Consider the following 17,237-nt stretch of genomic DNA (forward strand, 5'->3'; position numbering starts at 1 on the left):
ATCTGCCTGGTCTATGGTATTTTGTTATATCTGCCCTAGAAAATGGGCACGCTGACCAAAGAAGCAACATCTGGAGACTCTCAGTGTGTGAGGCACCACTACCAGCTGGAGATACCAATATTGATATGCTTTGTCAGATAAAACAATATGGCTGCCAGGACACCAGAGCTGTCCAGTTGGAATGAGAAGTTAGAGTTAGCCATTCTCTGCAAAAGCATAGATAAACTTGCTTTCTTTCCTTCGTGACTTCCCATTTAATTCAATAAGCATTTAATTGTGCATGTATTAGGCAGATAGTACTCTTACAGGTTCTAATGCATGAACACCTCATCAATGAATGGTACCATTGTGACATTGTAGAAACCTCCTCTTTCAATGATTATATACAGTTCCCTAATTGGTGGAAATAAAATCATCCCAGAATGTAAATGTCAACGTCAATACACCTAAAGAAGGAAAATAATTCTGATTTTCCTCAAGAGGAGATTTACAAACCATTCCTTTGTCATGGAAATAGTTCAAGTCTATACTATGCATTGAATGTTTCTCTTACTCATGTCTTACAAATGTGCTTTGGCAAAGGTGCCTGGGTGGCTTAGTCTGTTAAGAGTCTGACTCTTGATTTTGGCTCAGGTCATGATCTCATGGTTTTGTGAGTCTGAGCCCCACATTTGGTCTCTCCACACTGGCCGATGAGCCTGCTTGGGATTTTCTGCCCCTCCCCTGCTCACACTCTCTCAGTCTCTCTCTCTGCCTCTCTCTCAAGAAAAATAGACTTTTGGTGTTCAGAAATGGATTTTCAGGCTCCTTCTAAACAAAGAGAAATAGTCAAAATAGAATACCAGTTTCCTTGGTTCACACAAGGCACAATACTGAATATTGTTAGAAACATCATCTTGAAAGCACCTGAATGGCTCAGTTGGTTAAACCTCTGATTTCTGCTCAGGTCATGATCTCATAGTTCATGAGTCTGAGCCCCACATCAGGCTGTTAGTGCAGAGCCGGCTTTGGAACCTCTGTCCCCTTCTTTCTCTGCCCCTCCCCCACTCATTTTCTCTCTCTCTCTCTCTCTCTCTCTCTCTGTCTCTGTCTCTCTCTGTCTCTGTCTCTCTCTGTCTCTCTCTCTCTCAAAAATAAATAAACATTAAAAAAAATAATCTTGATCCCACATAGAAAAACAGAGTTGGTGTTAAAAACTAAATTTTTAATCTTAATGAAATCTGGCACTTTAAGTATTTACCTGAGTGTCAACAATCCAGAGTAATACAACTTAGGAATTACTCAATAATATCCTGAGGTTATATAATTCCAACAACTATATATATTGAGGCTGACTCATGAACAGAAAAACTGACATTGGGACATATTGTTAAAATGAATTAGGATATCTGGTAATGGATCACATGTGCATATTTATCTCAAATTTTCAAATTTTCGTCCTCTATTCATTACAATTATGTGCTTTCTAAAAAAGAATGTCTATAAGGAAACTTGAAATTTTCTTTTCATACAAAACAATTGAGATTTAAAAAATTTCAGTAGGAAACCATCAGAAGTAAGCTGGAAATAAATGATCAAAGTGGGCAAGTATGACTATAAAGATTTATTTAATGATTATCTAGTAACCACTGGTAGTAATATTTTTGTGGAATTAAAAAAATTAACTCAGAGGAATATTTATTTATTTATTTTATTTATTTTGAGAGAGAGAGAGAGAGAGAGAGAGAGAGAATGCATGCATATGTGGGGCAGAAAGAGAGGAAGAGAGAGAATACCAAGCAGGCTCTGCATTGTCAGAGCAGAACCTGATGCCAGGCTGGATCTCTGGAAGTGCAAGATCATGACATGAGTAGAAGTCAAGAGTCCAGCACTTATCCAACCGAGCCATGCAGGTGCCCCTCGGAGGAAATTTATTGTCAAATTCTTGAAACTAAACTTAGTATATGGCGATCTCTCTCTCTCTTTTTTTAACTACAATACTAGATTTTTATGTTAAATTTTACTTTTTTATATTCAAATGTCATAAATCGTGAACAGAGTTATTTTTAAAAAAATCCATATTACAGAGAAACGTGAAGGTGACATGTTGGAAAGCACTTTGGGCTATAAATGAGGTAAAATGGGCTCTAGTAAGTTTTCTTTGCCAAATAACCTTCTTTGGGTCTCAGTGTTCTCATAACAAAATCGTGCATCTCTCAGAACTGTTCCATTATTCCTAACATTCTAGTTTTCGAACCATTTCACAACTTTTCAAATTCCTTTGGCAAAAAACATAGGATATCAATAAAATAAAACTTGTAATAGTCAAAATCAAATGCACAAATAAATATGAAGACTCAAGGGAAAGATCTCAAAAGGTGGTTGAGTACATCCAAGCATCCAAGGTGCAGAGTAAAGACGGTTGTAAACTGCACAGATTTGTTACAAAGGCTACTATGATCCATGATTATTAAATAAAACCAGATAATATTTCAGTGATCATTTTCTACGCTTACTTTTCTTGCCATCAGATTAAAAATTATACCCGGATTTGCATATGAGTGTATTGCATTTGTGACAATATTCACTGATTATTATGCCCCTCTTATTGCTGCATCCTCACCTCCTATTTCCAGATTAGCTGGGGAAACTCAAGATTTTTTTGAGGATAGAGATAACTTATCTCGAGGCTAAGTTTGTCCTACAATTCCATATACAGTCAAGTATTCTACGCAGGAAGGTTAATTGCTAATTGTTTGGCAACCGGTATATTAGAATTATGTACCATCTGGGCAGTGATACTTTCGTCATGTTGTCTGTTGTATAGACCATATTTCATTTTTATCAAATCTTCGGGAAATAAACCTCATTTCTCCAGAGCCTCCCAGAGACTGGCACATGCTTTAATGAATGAAGTAGACAGAGAACGTCAATATTCATTTATGTAATGATTTGTTATGGAGAAAAGTACATTGCAGCAAAAGGACTTCTGACAGCCCTTTGCTTAAATCACACTTGCCTTTTCCCTTCGGGCAAGTTTATTGCTTGCGAAATTCCTAGAAAGGTTAGGGGAGAGGACCGAAGACATAGAAAGGAGCTGAGGTTCAGGGACTCAGCACGGTTTTGGGACGTTACCAGACCTAGAGGGAAAGGTTTTGTCTTGGAGGAGTTCGGAAAGCTGGCGATCCGACAAGTCCTGGGTACAGAGAGAACGCTGCCGTTCGCCTCAGCTTGGAACTTAGCAGAGCCGGGAGAAGGCTTCGCGCAACCTGCCGCAGGGGCGGCTCCGAGGCAAAGCCCGCGGGGCGCGCCCTCGCCCCACCCCGGGAGCGCCGGGGCCGCGCAAGGCGGGGCGGGGCCGGGCTGGGGGCGGGGCTTCAAGTCAGCCCCGCCCCGCCCCACCACCCCGCGGGTCACAATATAGGGTTAGGGAGGCCGGCGGGCGGGGCTCGGCGGGGGAGGAGTCGCCGGGCGGGGGAGGTGACGGCGGTTGGGGGAGGGGAGGAGGAGTCGAGGAGGGAGGAGAACAGCGCCATTCCGGCCCGCGGCTCCCTCCGTCCCTTCTCCCTTCCCCGCAGTGGCCCGCGAGCCTCCAGCGAAGGAGCGCGCGCGCGCGTGACGCGGCCCGGCTTGCTCGCGCCCTCTCGCGCCCCAGCGTCCGCCGCCCGCTCATGGCCCGGGCCTCGGCGGACGAGCCGCGCTGAGGCGGGCCGCGCGAAGTCGTGGGGCCGCCGCCGTGGCCCTCGCTGTCCGCGCCTCGCCGCCAGCCCGCGGTGCCCGCGCACGCCGGCCGCCATCGCCTTCGCGCCTGGCTGGCGGGGGCGCTGTACTCCCCGGCGGTCCGCGCCGTTCCCTGGAGCTCGGCAGAGCGCGGCTGCCAGGGCCGGCGGAGGCGCGAGGAGCCGCACGCCGCCGCCCGTGTCGCCGCCGGCACCGCGGGGGCCATGACCGTGGAGCAGAATGTGCTGCAGCAGAGCGCGGCGCAGAAGGTGAGGCGAGCCCGGGAGCCGGCGCGGCCCGGTCCCGCTCCTCCTTCCGACGTGCTGTCCTCGCCCGCTCCCGGCCTTCCCCCTCCGCCCCTCGGGCCTCCGCTGCCCCGCGCTTGCTCCCCCGCCGCCCACCGTCCCTGCCTGTCGCCTTTGGGGGCGTCGCGCCCTGTGCGAGGTTGCGTGTGGGAAGTGGGGTGTAGTTAGTGGGTTTCAAGCCACTTCCTTGTTTTCCCGTAGCAGACAGTGCTGGCTGGGTATTGAGAGCGACCCTCACATTCCTACACTCCTCTGTAGGGCTTCTGAATTAAACTTTATTCACCGCCTCCTTCCTTTAGAAAACGGAGCAGCCAGTTGTCATCCTTCGCGAACACAATTTGTATTTCGAAGGTGGGAGCATTCCAGGCCTGCTAGTTGGCAAAAGGGTCTCCTTTGACTTGAATTGCCTGCCTGGCGGGGCAGGTACATTTACCAGGTGGACTCTGTGGAAGTAGAGGGTTTGGTTGGTTCCTTTTCCTTTCTGTGTTTCTTCTTTTTCTTTCTTTCTGAATATAGAAACTGCCTCTAAGAAAGGAAACCTTCCTGGCCATGTTTATTCCAGGAATCTTTTGTCCCCTCAGTTTGACCTTATTCCCTCCTTCACCCTTTACTCTTGACTCGGTCACACATTCAAGTGGTCACTCTCTTGAACAAAGTAAAATAAAATCCGCGTGAAGCTTCAGATCTTTTATAGCGAGTGGTGAGAGAGGTTCCTTTTAGTCGAGATTGCCTTTCAGAATCTCAAGTGCACGATCATGGCTTGCACCATATCCTGAAGAGTTGTTGGCCATGACTTAATTGTATTTATTTATTTATTTATTTATTTATTTATTTATTTATTGGCCTTGTCATTTGGTGAGAAGCATGTTGGGCAAAAAGAAAACATTGCTTTAGTCGTTTTGAAATTTGGGGGATAACTAGGGTTTACCGCGAGCTGCGCCCAAAGCTGTGTTTGGTTTATCTGGGTGAGCAATGAATGCCCCACCCTATTGTAGTTTTGGCGTAGTTTGTAGCCTACCTGGGCTTGATTTTAGAATAAGGCCTGCTGCTCTCAAAGGAACTGTGTGTATGCTCACTGTCTGCTAAGTTTCTGCTTTGTCCGCTAAGTTTTTGCTTTGAGATTATTTTTAGAATTCTATGATAGTACTTGAGGTAATTGAAGATGCTCAAGAATTTTGGAGAGCAGGGATCGTGCATTGTTATTTTAGGCACTTTGGGAAAGTTGTTTCTGGAACTCCTGGTGTGTTAACTGTTACTGGTCAATTGGGAAGATTGTTGCAGACTGCAGTTCATTTACACTGAAATGATTCTAGATTTAATAATGGGAGTTTGGAACAGTTTATCTCCTAATCCTTTCTATTCTACTTTGAATTCCTTAGACTTTACTTTTTGATGTTAAGTATGTGACAAAGTGTTAGTACTTAGAGCAGGATCTTGTGTTCATATGTATGCTAAGCAGTATTTAATGGGTTTGGTATCATTTTTGTTTATAGTTCTCCTCAGTGTTGCATATTAAAGCCTATTTGTTTCAAAGTTGGACATTTCAAAGTGGCTCCTACTTTTCACATCTTTTAAGTTTAAACTGTGGCAAGAAGTTTGTCAGTTTTTTTTTTTTAATTGATTTTGACTAAAGTACTTCTTTAGCATAGACTCAGGTAGTGCAGATCTTCCTGGTTCAGAGGTTTATGCATAAAATTGTGGAATCAAGAATCAAATTATTGCAAGTGATCTTGGCCATCAAATCCAATTTACTAGTTTAATGAACTCCCTCCTTACACAAAGGGAATAGTTGTTAATCCACAATATTACCATTATGATGCTATTTTTAGTGTGTGTTAGATCATTTTAGTGATATAGGGGAATTTTGGGGGGGGGCAATATTATGCATTTATTTCAATACTTCCATAGTGGTATTTGTGTGTGTGTGTTTTAAAGAAACAATGTGTTTGTTTGCTTTTCACGTTAATAAACTATTACTTTGTTATTCATGGTAGAACTATTTAAAAATATTTACATAGTTATAAATACTTTAAACCATCCACTACAAACGAATAGATTTAAATTCACCAAATTAGTAACTAGGAAGTGGACTTAAAGCTAGTAACTAGGAAGTGAACTTCATACTTTAGAAGAAACAAAAGTGAAACTCTTTGTTTTCACTTAGAAACTTTATGAATTATCAGGAAAGCAAGAAGTGTCTAGTTGCATAACCAAAATTTCAGCCTATTTTCTGCTTTTATTAAAAAGTTATGTGATTGCACATGTATATTTGTTTTATGTATATAGTTCTATTCCAGTAGTTGGAACAGTTTGCTTTATTTTCAGGATTCTTTTTTTTTTCTTTCAGAAGGATGATTAGTAATCTTTTTTTTTTTTCTTTTTAATAGCACAACACAGAGCTTTCATCTATCTTTTGTTCACCTGCAAAGTAGCTTATCACAGTATAGGACCAGGGGCTGTCTTTTCCTCTGATGTGTTCTTTGCTTGATTGCTGAAGTTTAGCCATGGTATGGAGTGATGAGATGTAGTAAAAACTGCAGAAAGCTTTTTTGAGCTTTAGGTGATACAGGTGAGATGGTCAGTGATAGATTAGCTGTAGTTAGGGGCACCTGGATGGCTCAGTTGGTTGAGTGTTGGACTCTTGATTTTGGCTCAGGTCATGAGCTCATGGTTCGTGAGATTAAGCCCTGTATGGTGCTGGCAGTGCAGAACCTGTTTGGGATTCTGTCTCCCTCTCTCCCCGCCTTTCCCTCTCCCTCCCCCTCTCTCCCCCTCCCTCTCCCTCTCTCTCCCTCTCTCCCCCTCTCTCCCCCCCCGCCCCCACTCTCTTTGTCTCTGAAAAACAAATAAACATTTTTTAAAACAATTAGCTAGGGGCACCTGGGTGGCTCAGTGGGTTAAGCCTCCGACTTCAGCTCAGGTCATGATCTCATGGTTCGTGAGTTCAAGCCCTGCATAGGGCTCTGTGCTGACAGCTCAGCCTGGAGCCTGCTTCAGACTCTGTGCCTCCCTCTCTCTCTGCCCCTCTCCTGCTCATGCTCTGTCACTTTCTGTCTCAAAAATAAATAAAAAACATTAAAAAAAATTTTTTTAAATATTTAAAAAATAAAATAAAAGATTAGAGATAGTTAAATCCTGTGCATAATTTTGGTTTTGAACATATACCTTCAGTATTTGTGCTTGATATTTACCTAAATGTAGGATCCTTAGATCTCAAAAATCTGATACATACATAGATTCAAGTCCTAAATGAGGGATCTTGAGGGCAGCAATAGAAAGCTTCCTCCTAGGGACCAAATTGATTTATAGAGTGAAGTGAGCTGGATACTATTTACATTAAATGCATTCTTCTGAGTTGAATAAAATATAAGGTTGATAGGGCAGGTATTTTGCCTATTTTGTTTTACCCTAGAGCTTAGAATGTTTCTTGCACATAGTAGGTTTCAGTAAATATTTGATGAGTGAAGTAATGAGTGAATGTTTTCTAAAAGAAATGCGAATGCAGTAGTTATTTTAGTTTCTTAACGGAATCTCGAGATTTAATTCTTGAGAAACCGTGGACAACTGTGGAATATAGGCTGTGTAGTGAAAAGACCATAGAGTGTGGGTTAGGTCTAAATCACCTTTCTGTGACCTTGGGCAAGTCATTAAGTGACTCTGAATCTTCCATTAAAGCCTTAAAGTTAGTATGATTAGACGTGAGCAACTCTTTTAGATCCTGAGTGTTTGGTGGAGGTAAGCATGCATTTATTTCTGGACAGGGAGGACGAAAATGAAATGTTAGAGGATGGAGGCAGAAGGAATTTAATGGATCAGCAGTCAACTTTCACTTAATTACAGAGGGGTGTTAGGTGGGAAAGATGTCATAGATCAACCAAATTAAGAGTTAAAGCAAAACTTGGAAAAAGAATACAAACTGAATGCAGGGTAAATATTTTAGTTAAATTATTTAGTATTTTCTAATTTAGCTATCATTTAAAGTCATGAAAATATAGTACGGCATTTCAAGGGACAGTTAACATTATGTAAATCACTGTAAACATTACATAAAAGGGATATTCTTTAGTACTAAATAATTGGTTATGTTGTTATTAGCACAAGACTTGGTTTGGGCAAAGAGACAGGATCCAGGTACTTACTCCCTTCTTATTCTTTCTCTTTCTCACCTAATTTTGATTTGTATCCAGCATTGGATAACATTGTATCCAACTGCCTTAATGAATTTCATCAGTTTCAATAAATATTCTGTTGATTTTCTTTAATATTCTATGTTTATAGTTCATATCATTTGCAAGTAATTATCATTCTGACCTATTCCTTGTTAATACTCATACTTTTATTTTCATTGTTATTGCTTTAGCTAATATTACAGAATACTGTTAGGATTAATGTTAGTTTCTGTTATGTATTGTTTCATTATGATGTGGAGATTTCCTTATAGCCCTCTAAGTTTTTTAAATGTTTTGAAAACAGATTTTGATTTTTTATCAAATGGCTTTTCCTTTTTCCTTTTGCAATTACCTATGTGATAATTTGTGTGTCAGTAATAAAAACAACTGTAATAGATAACATATATGAAATATGATATATATTTCTATGTTAAGGAATTGTGCTTGGAGTTTTAAAAACTTTTTATTCATTAATTTTTTTCCAAACACATTATTAGGTGAGCACTATTTTTTTTTCACCTAAATGTTGTGGTTGAGGAAAGAGTATTAGAAAAGAACTAAAACAACATTTCATTGCTAGTATGTGTTGGGGTGGAATTTAAATTCATGGTCATTGCAGGCGGGATATGAGCCTGCATTCGTAACCATTATGCTATATTGCTTTCTAGTAAAATTTCATTTAGTCGTGATGCCTCCAAATTCGATATACTAAATTTTAATCTGGAATTTAGTATCGATATTCTTAGATGAGATTGGTTACACAGTTTGTTTTTCTGCATATGGGCTATCGAGGTAAGGTTAGCTTATAAAATCATTAGAAAGCTTGTTGAGTTTTCCTATGCTTTTGGAATTGTTTAGTGTAGGATTAGGTTAAATCATTCAAAATTGTTGGTTTTTAGCCATTTTTTATTGTTAAATCTAAGTACTTGTTACTTTGACAGTTTGATGAATATGACTATACCAGGCAGACCATTTTATTTAGAACAAGTTTTAGATAAGCCTTCCAAATTTTGACTATTACCTTTTAGGTTTCTACCTCTTCCAGCATCAATTCCAGCATCAATTTTAAAAATGTTTATTGATTTAGGTTTGATTTCATTTAGATGCATATATGTATGTATGTACAGGTCTGATTTTTTTCTTAAATCTGGCTGTGTAGACAGATCCTTTTCTCACTCCTGTTTGTTTTGTTTTAGTCTCAGTCTTGCCAGATGTTGATCTATTTCACTGTTCTTTCAAAATCCACTTCTTTGTTTCCTTTATAAACCCTGTTTTATCTTCTAATTCATTACTTTTTGCTTTTTGTCTTAAGTATTTTCACCTTTCTTCTTTTTTTTTTGGAGGTTATTATTGCTCTTTTTATACTTGGTGAGTTTCTAATAGAGTAATAATGACAGGTATTTTGGACTGTTGGTTTTCTTTGAGATTTGACTTCATTTTCTTTAAAAGTTCTTGTTTTTTGTTTTTTTGTTGTATGTCTCAAGATGTTGCATTTTTTTTAAAGTTTATTTATTTATTTTGAGAGAGAGAGCATGAGCAGGGGAGAGGCAGAGAGGGAGAAAGAGAGGATCCCAAGCAGGCTCCACATTGTCAGCACAGAGCCTGATGCGGGGCTTGATCCCACGAACTAGAGATTATGACCTGAGCTGAAACCAAGTGTTGGGTGCTTAAGGGACTGGACCACCCAGGTGTCTCAATGTTGCATTTTTTAAATTGTTGATTTTTAGTTTGAATATGCTGTTTAAACAATATGATTTGTAATAGTTTTAGAAATTAAGATTTTCATATGACTAAGTACATGAGGTATTAATGAGCATATGAGAAGGATGTGTATTTGAAAGTTACAGAGTTCTATGTTGATATATTAAATGTACACATAGTGTGGCTTGAGTATTTCGTGTTTTTTCCTTGTGTCTTAATTCTGAGAGATGTTGAGGTACTTTTAATATAATTTCATCAGATTCTTTTTATTTCTAATATATCTGAATCCAAACTTGCGTGCTTTTGCTAGTCTTTTAATACAATTTCATAATTTACAGATGATAACTCATAAATTTTTTGTCATCTGAGTTTCTATTGTTTTCCCCACCCAGCTTTGATGGCTTGATAAAGTTTTCATTCTATCACCCTCCCTCTCCCCCTTGACTCTTATATCCTCTATGATTGGGAAATCTTTCTCATTTCTGCCCTTTGTTTATTTTAGAAAGTGGGAACATGAGCAGGGGAGAGACAGAGGGAGAGAGAGAGCCCCATGCTCCCTACCTAGCGAGGAGCCCCAAATGGGGCATGATCTTTTGACCATGAGATAATGACCTGAGCTGAAATCAAGAATTGGATGCTCAACTGACTAAGCCACCCAGGCGCCCCTCATTTCTGCTCTTCTAATTTAAAATATATATTTAAACATAGTTTTCTGATGGTGCCAAAATGAATAGTTTTCTCTGTTTTCCTCTGTCCTCAATAAAATAGGCTTTTTCACATATTTTTATGTATAGTATTTCTGATTTTGTTGGGATAATATGGAATCGTAATTCTAAATAATAGCATTTTAAATTTCTTAAGATATACCTTACATCAAAAATATTACTTGGGTTATAGACACATTAGTAGCCAATTAGTTTTTAAAAATTAGTTATTTATATCCTTTGGTGTTATATGCAAGTGATGAATCTTTGGGTTCTACTTCTGAAACCAGTACTACACTGTATATTAACTAACTTGAACTTAAATACATTAAAAAAAAAATGAAGAATTTTTTAAAAATTCAGTATTTAATATTAACTAGGTTTTTCTGTAAAATATAATACCGTTTGGTGTTACTCTACCAAAGTAGATAAGTTGTAGATAAGTTGTTAGTTAACTCTTTTTTTAAAAATTTTATTTCAATTCAAGTTAGTTAACATATAGTGTACACAATGGTTTCAGGAGTAGAATTTAGCACCTGATATATGGGATATAGTGTTCGTATCCAAAATCTACAAAGAATGTATCAAACTCAACACCCAAAAAACAAAGTTCAGTTAAGAAATCACTTATTGGGGCGCCTGGGTGGCGCAGTCGGTTAAGCGTCCGACTTCAGCCAGGTCACGATCTCGCGGTCTGTGAGTTCGAGCCCCGCGTCAGGCTCTGGGCTGATGGCTCAGAGCCTGGAGCCTGTTTCCGATTCTGTGTCTCCTTCTCTCTCTGCCCCTCCCCCGTTCATGCTCTGTCTCTCTCTGTCCCAAAAATAAATAAACGTTGAAAAGAAATCACTTATTTACATATCACTTACATATAACACCCAGTGCTCATGTCAACAAATGCCCTCCTTAATGCCCATCACCCATTTAGCTCGTTCTCCCACCCACCTCCTCTCCAGCAACCCTGTGTGTTCTCTGTATTTAAGAGTCTTTTATGGTTTGCCTCCCTCTCTGTATCTTATTTTTGCTTCCCTTCCACCCGTTCATCTGTTTAGTTTCTTAAGTTCCACATATGAGTGAAATAATGTGATATTTATCTTTCTCTGATTTATTTAGCTTGGCATAATTCATTCTAGTTCCATTCATGTTGTTACACATGGCAAGATTTCATTCTTTTTCGTCACCAAGTAATACTCCATTGTATATACGTACCATATCTTCTTTATCCATTTGTCAGTTGATGGACATTTGGGCTCTTTCCATAGTTTGGCTATTGTTGATAGTGCTGCTGTAAACATTGGGGTGCATGTGCTTCTTCAAATCAGCATTTTTGTATCCTTTGGATAAATACCTAGTAGTGCAATTGCTGGGTCATAGGGTAAGTTCTATTTCTAATTTTTTGAGGAACCTCCACATTAGTTTCCAGAGTGGCTGCACCAGTTTGCATTCCCACCAACAGTGCACTAGGGTTCCCCTTTCTCTGCATCCTTGCCAACATCTGTTGTTTCTTGTGTTGTTGATTTTAGCTTTTCTGACAGGTGTGAGATGGTGTATCATTGTGGTTTTGACACGTATTTCCCTGATGATGAGTGATGTTGAACATTTTTTTATGTGTCTGTTATCCGTCTGGATGCCTTCTTTGGAAAAGTGTTCTTTTGCCCATTTCTTAACTGAATTATTTGTTTTTTGGGTGTTGAGTTTGATACTTTCTTTGTAGATTTTGGATACTAACGCTATATCCCATATATCAGGTGCAAATAACTTCTGTTGGTTGTCTTGTAGTTCTGTTGATTGTTTCCTTCACTGTGCAGAAGTTTTTTATCTTGATGAGGTCCCAATAGTTCATTTTTGAAGTTATTAGGTAACTATCTGTAAGGTTGTAAGATTTCCCCTTTGGTTTTAGAAACCAGAAATTTTACATGTGTGTGTTCCTTCTTAACAGTCCTGCCTAGGAATTTTGATCTGAAAAGCTTCATGTTCTTAGGGAAAAGATATACATTCTAAAATTACCAATTCTACTCAATTCCTTCCCCCCCACCCTCCTTCCATAACTGAATTATTTGAATATTTGATACCATTCATCTCTCTTATTTGCTATAAATTTTATTTTAAAATTTCTTTCACTCCTTTTTGTTCTATATGCTGAGATAAATTTTTAGTTAGATTGTACAAATTATTATTTTTGTAGTACCAGTTCTAGATGTACTACCTCCACAGGTGGTCATATAATATTTTGAGGACTTTTAATAATCTACAATACCAATTGTGAGGTAAACAGAATTGAATTAATAAATATTGGTTTATGATCAGCTGTCCATGCAAATATGTTTTCATTTATTCATAAAATTGCTTATTAATATTAATACTTACAAATTTTTACTTTTTAATAATAAATACACATGAACTCTACTTAAAACAAAAGCCATACCTTTGGAAGTAACCTATATCTAACTAGTCTCATTTTCATTTCCGTCCCTGTATTTGCATTTGAAATTATAATTATCTTGAATCCTATGTTTATCTTCCCTTTGATTTCCTTTTTAAAATTTTTTTAAAAATGTATATTTATTTTCAGAGAGAGACAGAGAGAGAGAGAAAGAATCCCAAGGATTCTCCACCCTGTCAGCCCTGAGCCCTATGGGAACCCAGGAACCGTGAGATCATGATCTGAGCCCAAATCAAGAGTCAGATGCTTAACTTACTCAGCCACCCTGGTGCCCCTCCCTACCTTTGATTTCCTTTTTATTGTACCTTTATGAATTGTCGAAGGTACATATTTTTAATTTTCATTGTTTTAAATTCAGGAACTTTTTTCTACTTGATAGCTTAAAGATATTCATCTGTGTTTTCCACTGAGAGTTTTAAATGTTGTTTGCAACATTTAGACCTTATTGTATCTCAGTTGCTTTTTGTAACTTGTGTGAGGTGGGGATCCAATTTAATTTTTATCATATATTTTGTTTTTGTTTTTGTTAATTTTACCTTATTGAATAGGTAGGGCTCTATCTCACTGAACTGACATGCCATTTGTCATATACAAAAGCTTTATTTAATGCTCTTTTTTTCTTGTGCTGTCTTTTGTTTCATCATTCATTTTGTGAATACCATCCTGTCTTCATTGTTGTAGCTTCATAATAGTCTCTAATACTAGAAAAGTAAGTTTGCTTCTCTTCCAAAATATCATGACACTATTCTTCCTTAGAAATTTTAGAATAATCTTGCCAGTTTCTCTGAAAAACTCTTGTTTGAGTTTTTTATTAATTCGATTGATCGTATAGACTGTTTTAGGATAATTAACATATTTATGGTATTGATTCTATCCATGAATAGAGTATACTTCTTTTCTTTAGGTCTTCTTTAAGATCTCTTATTCGGTTTTTAATTATAACTGTAGAATTTCTGTACATTATTCATTTTAGATAGTTGATAATTTCTGATGATAATTATATGTGGTACTTTCAAAGATTTGCCATTGTTACTTGTTACTATGTTCACTTGCAAATGGCTTTTGTATATTGATCTTCTATCCATAGAAAATAAACTTTTTTATTGCAATACTTCCAGAGATGATTTTGGATTTTCTATGTAAAATTATATCAGGAATAAATTTTGACAATTTATTTCTAATTTTTATGCCTGTAATATCATTTTTTTATTATTGTACTAGGTTAGACCTTTCATTAATGTTGCTTAGAAGTGATAATAATGGATATTGTTGTCTTTTTTTTTTATTTGTTTTAATGTTTATTTATTTTTGAGAGACAGAAAGAGAGAGACAGAGTGCAGGCAGGGGAGGGGCAGAGAGAGGGAGACAGAATCTGAAGCAGGCTCCAGGCTCTGAACTCTAAGCTGTCGGCACAGATTCTAATGTGGGGCTCGAACCCACTAGCTGTGAGATCATGACCTGAGCTGAAGTCAGATGCTCAACCGACTGAGCCACCCAGGCACCCCTGGGTATTGTCTTATTGCTGACTTTAAAGGACAGTTCCCTACTTCAGTACCTGATGAGTTTCTAAAGTATTTACATGTTGTTAGTTGTATGAACTTATATGTCATAAAAAGGGTTCTGTTTCTGAAGAACTAAAGAATATTGTTGTATTTTAAATTTTGATGCTTGCATGTACTTTTTCTTTTGAGTCCTGGTGACTTGTGAAAGTTTCGGTCCAGACCTCCTGGGGGTGGGTGGGGAGGTAGTTGGTTTGTCAGAAGATAGTTTGTCAGTTACTTCTCTCATCCTACCTCTTGTAAAATCAGGCAGTGCACTTAATTTTTATAATGGGCCCTCCCTTTTCTTTTCCCCCAGGGACCATTCCATAATTATTCATTCCTGCTCTGATGTGTTTAGAGTAGGGATAGTTACTATAATCTTTCCTTCCCTGACTCTGCAACACATTAATACTCTGTAATGTCATAGAACTGACTTGAGCGTAACTTGACTGCAGCAGTGGTCTGCCTTTTTCCTACAAATAAACATGGTGATATGGCATCATAGCTTATAATAGTCATTAATTTATGTAATATATGAAAGGTCAAATTTGGCTTATGAAAGGCATTTTGGAATGTCACTGTGCAGTGTGGGTTAAGTAGATGAAGTAAAAGTTGAACTTATGACAACTTGTGTTTATTTTGGCAAACTTGTATTAATTTCCAAGAATTTTCTCCTTGTCATGATACCTTGTTTTGTACATGTGATAAGTAGTTTTTGAAAGGTGTCTTTTTTCTCCTATTAACTGTTTTAGTACAGTCTATCTACTTTTTAAAAATTATTTGGTCTGGGGGCACCTGGGTGGCTCATTCGTTTCAGCATCTGACTCTAGGTTTTAGCTCAGTTCACCATCTCGTGGCTTCGTGGGTTTGAGCCCTGCATCGGGCTCTGCACTGGCTGTGTGGAGCCTGCTTGGGATTCTCTGTGTCCCCCTGTCTCTCTGCCTCTCCCCAACTTGTGCTGTCTTTGTCTCTCTCAAAATAAATAAACTTAAAAATTATTTAATATTTGAAAATGTCTAGCAATGTTTTTCTTGTCTCTTTAGCTTTGTTGATAGAGGTTTAGGTCAGAGTTTCTTACAGTGTGGTTTGTGGACTATTCATTTCCTGTGGTGCTTGCTAAAACTGTAGAATGCTGTACCTCACCTCAGACTTACTGTTTCAAATCCAAGAGTTGGACTAGGGCATTCTCAATAGGAATCACAACTGATTCTTCTGTACTTAAAGTTTGAAGACCACTAGTTGAAATTAATTAGTATTCTTAAAGATGAGAATGCTTTTTCAGCACTTGTGTGAATTGACTGCAGGGCTCCTCCAGGGTTTGAATTATTACAGTACACCCAACTTAACAGGGGAGCAGAATCTCTTTGAACACATAGGCTTTCTTTTTTTTTTTTTTTTTTTTTTAATTTTTTTTTTCAACGTTTATTTATTTTTGGGACAGAGAGAGACAGAGCATGAACGGGCGAGGGGCAGAGAGAGAGGGAGACACAGAATCGGAAGCAGGCTCCAGGCTCTGAGCCATCAGCCCAGAGCCTGACGCGGGGCTCGAACTCACGGACTGCAAGATCGTGACCTGGCTGAAGTCGGACGCTTAACCGACTGCGCCACCCAGGCGCCCCAGAACACATAGGCTTTCTTTTGTTTCAGGTGTTTCTCCCCATCAGTTCACTGATGTGCTGTCCTGTCTTAAGGGAAGTGCCTCCTCCCTCAGGCTTTCAGGGTCAACATCTGTATGGAAACTCAAAGCTTCAGGTGCATGGATGGGAATAATTGCTCCCTGCCTCCTCACCCCCAACGTCAGTAGGGCAGATTTAGTCTTCTTTTTAGCCATTGACTCATATATCAAGGAGTTGGGAAACAACTATATGTGCTAAGGTTACAGTCTTCTTGTTTCTCTTTTTGGGGTGTGTGTATATGAATCACTTCTGAAAATTTTTGTGTGTGTGTGTGTGTGTGTGCCAAAGCATATGAAAGCTTATGTACACTTTAAAGAAATATAGTAAGTTTGTACCACCCTGGACATGAAATAGAACATTTTATTCTAGAAATTTCCTTTGTGTCTCCCTCAAACTGCCCCTTCCTTCCACATCCCACTATGCTATCTTGACTTTTCTAAGTTAATGTTACTGTGGTATATTTACAAAAATAAATAAATAAATAAATAAATAAATAAATAAATAAATAAATAAAATGGAAACATCCACTTAAAGTATATAATTAGATGAATTTTGACAACTTGACAAGATTCCCTTATACCACCCTTTCAGTTTAGTATCCCTACACTCCCTGTACCTGGTAACCATTGATCTGATTTCTATTACTATTAAGTCAGTTTTGGCTGTCTTAGTTCTTCACATAAATGGAATCTTAAAATTCCTTTTTATTACATTTAACATTTTTTTGCTCAGCAAAATGTTTTTGAGATTCAGCCACGTTATTACATGTAAGTAGTTCCTTTTTGTTGCTGAGTAATATTTCATTATATGAATATTACAAACTGTGTAAACATGTTCCCATGTTACACAGAACCATGTGTAAACATGGTTCTTTTGGTGGGCTTTTGGGTTGTTTCCAGTCTGTGACTCTTATGAGTAATATGGCTACATGTACATTTGTAAGTAGATCTTTGAGGAGACATATTTCATTTCCTTTGGGCAAGTACAGAGGAATATAATTGT

The 17,237-nt window shown here is 38.4% G+C and overlaps 1 protein-coding gene across 3 annotated transcripts in view; it reads left to right on the forward strand.

Annotated features, from left to right (window-relative positions):
• The first annotated feature begins 3,741 nt into the window (after positions 1-3,741).
• The window catches only part of USP25 (ubiquitin specific peptidase 25), a 152,764-nt gene continuing 139,268 nt past the window's right edge, over positions 3,742-17,237 (forward strand). The window contains exon 1 of one of the 3 annotated variants that reach the window (XM_047098593.1): positions 3,742-3,968. In XM_047098593.1, the coding sequence (XP_046954549.1) occupies positions 3,924-3,968 (45 nt within the window). In that variant the 5' untranslated portion in view covers positions 3,742-3,923. The remainder of the gene's footprint in view (positions 3,969-17,237) is intronic. The other 2 variants (XM_047098594.1, XM_047098592.1) reach the window with 2 other exon arrangements.

The sequence above is a fragment of the Lynx rufus genome, unplaced genomic scaffold (assembly GCF_022079265.1).
Source record: "Lynx rufus isolate CCGP_SWC_20201006 ecotype Redwood Valley unplaced genomic scaffold, mLynRuf1.p SCAF_5, whole genome shotgun sequence".
NCBI classification, from domain to species: Eukaryota; Metazoa; Chordata; class Mammalia; order Carnivora; family Felidae; genus Lynx; species Lynx rufus.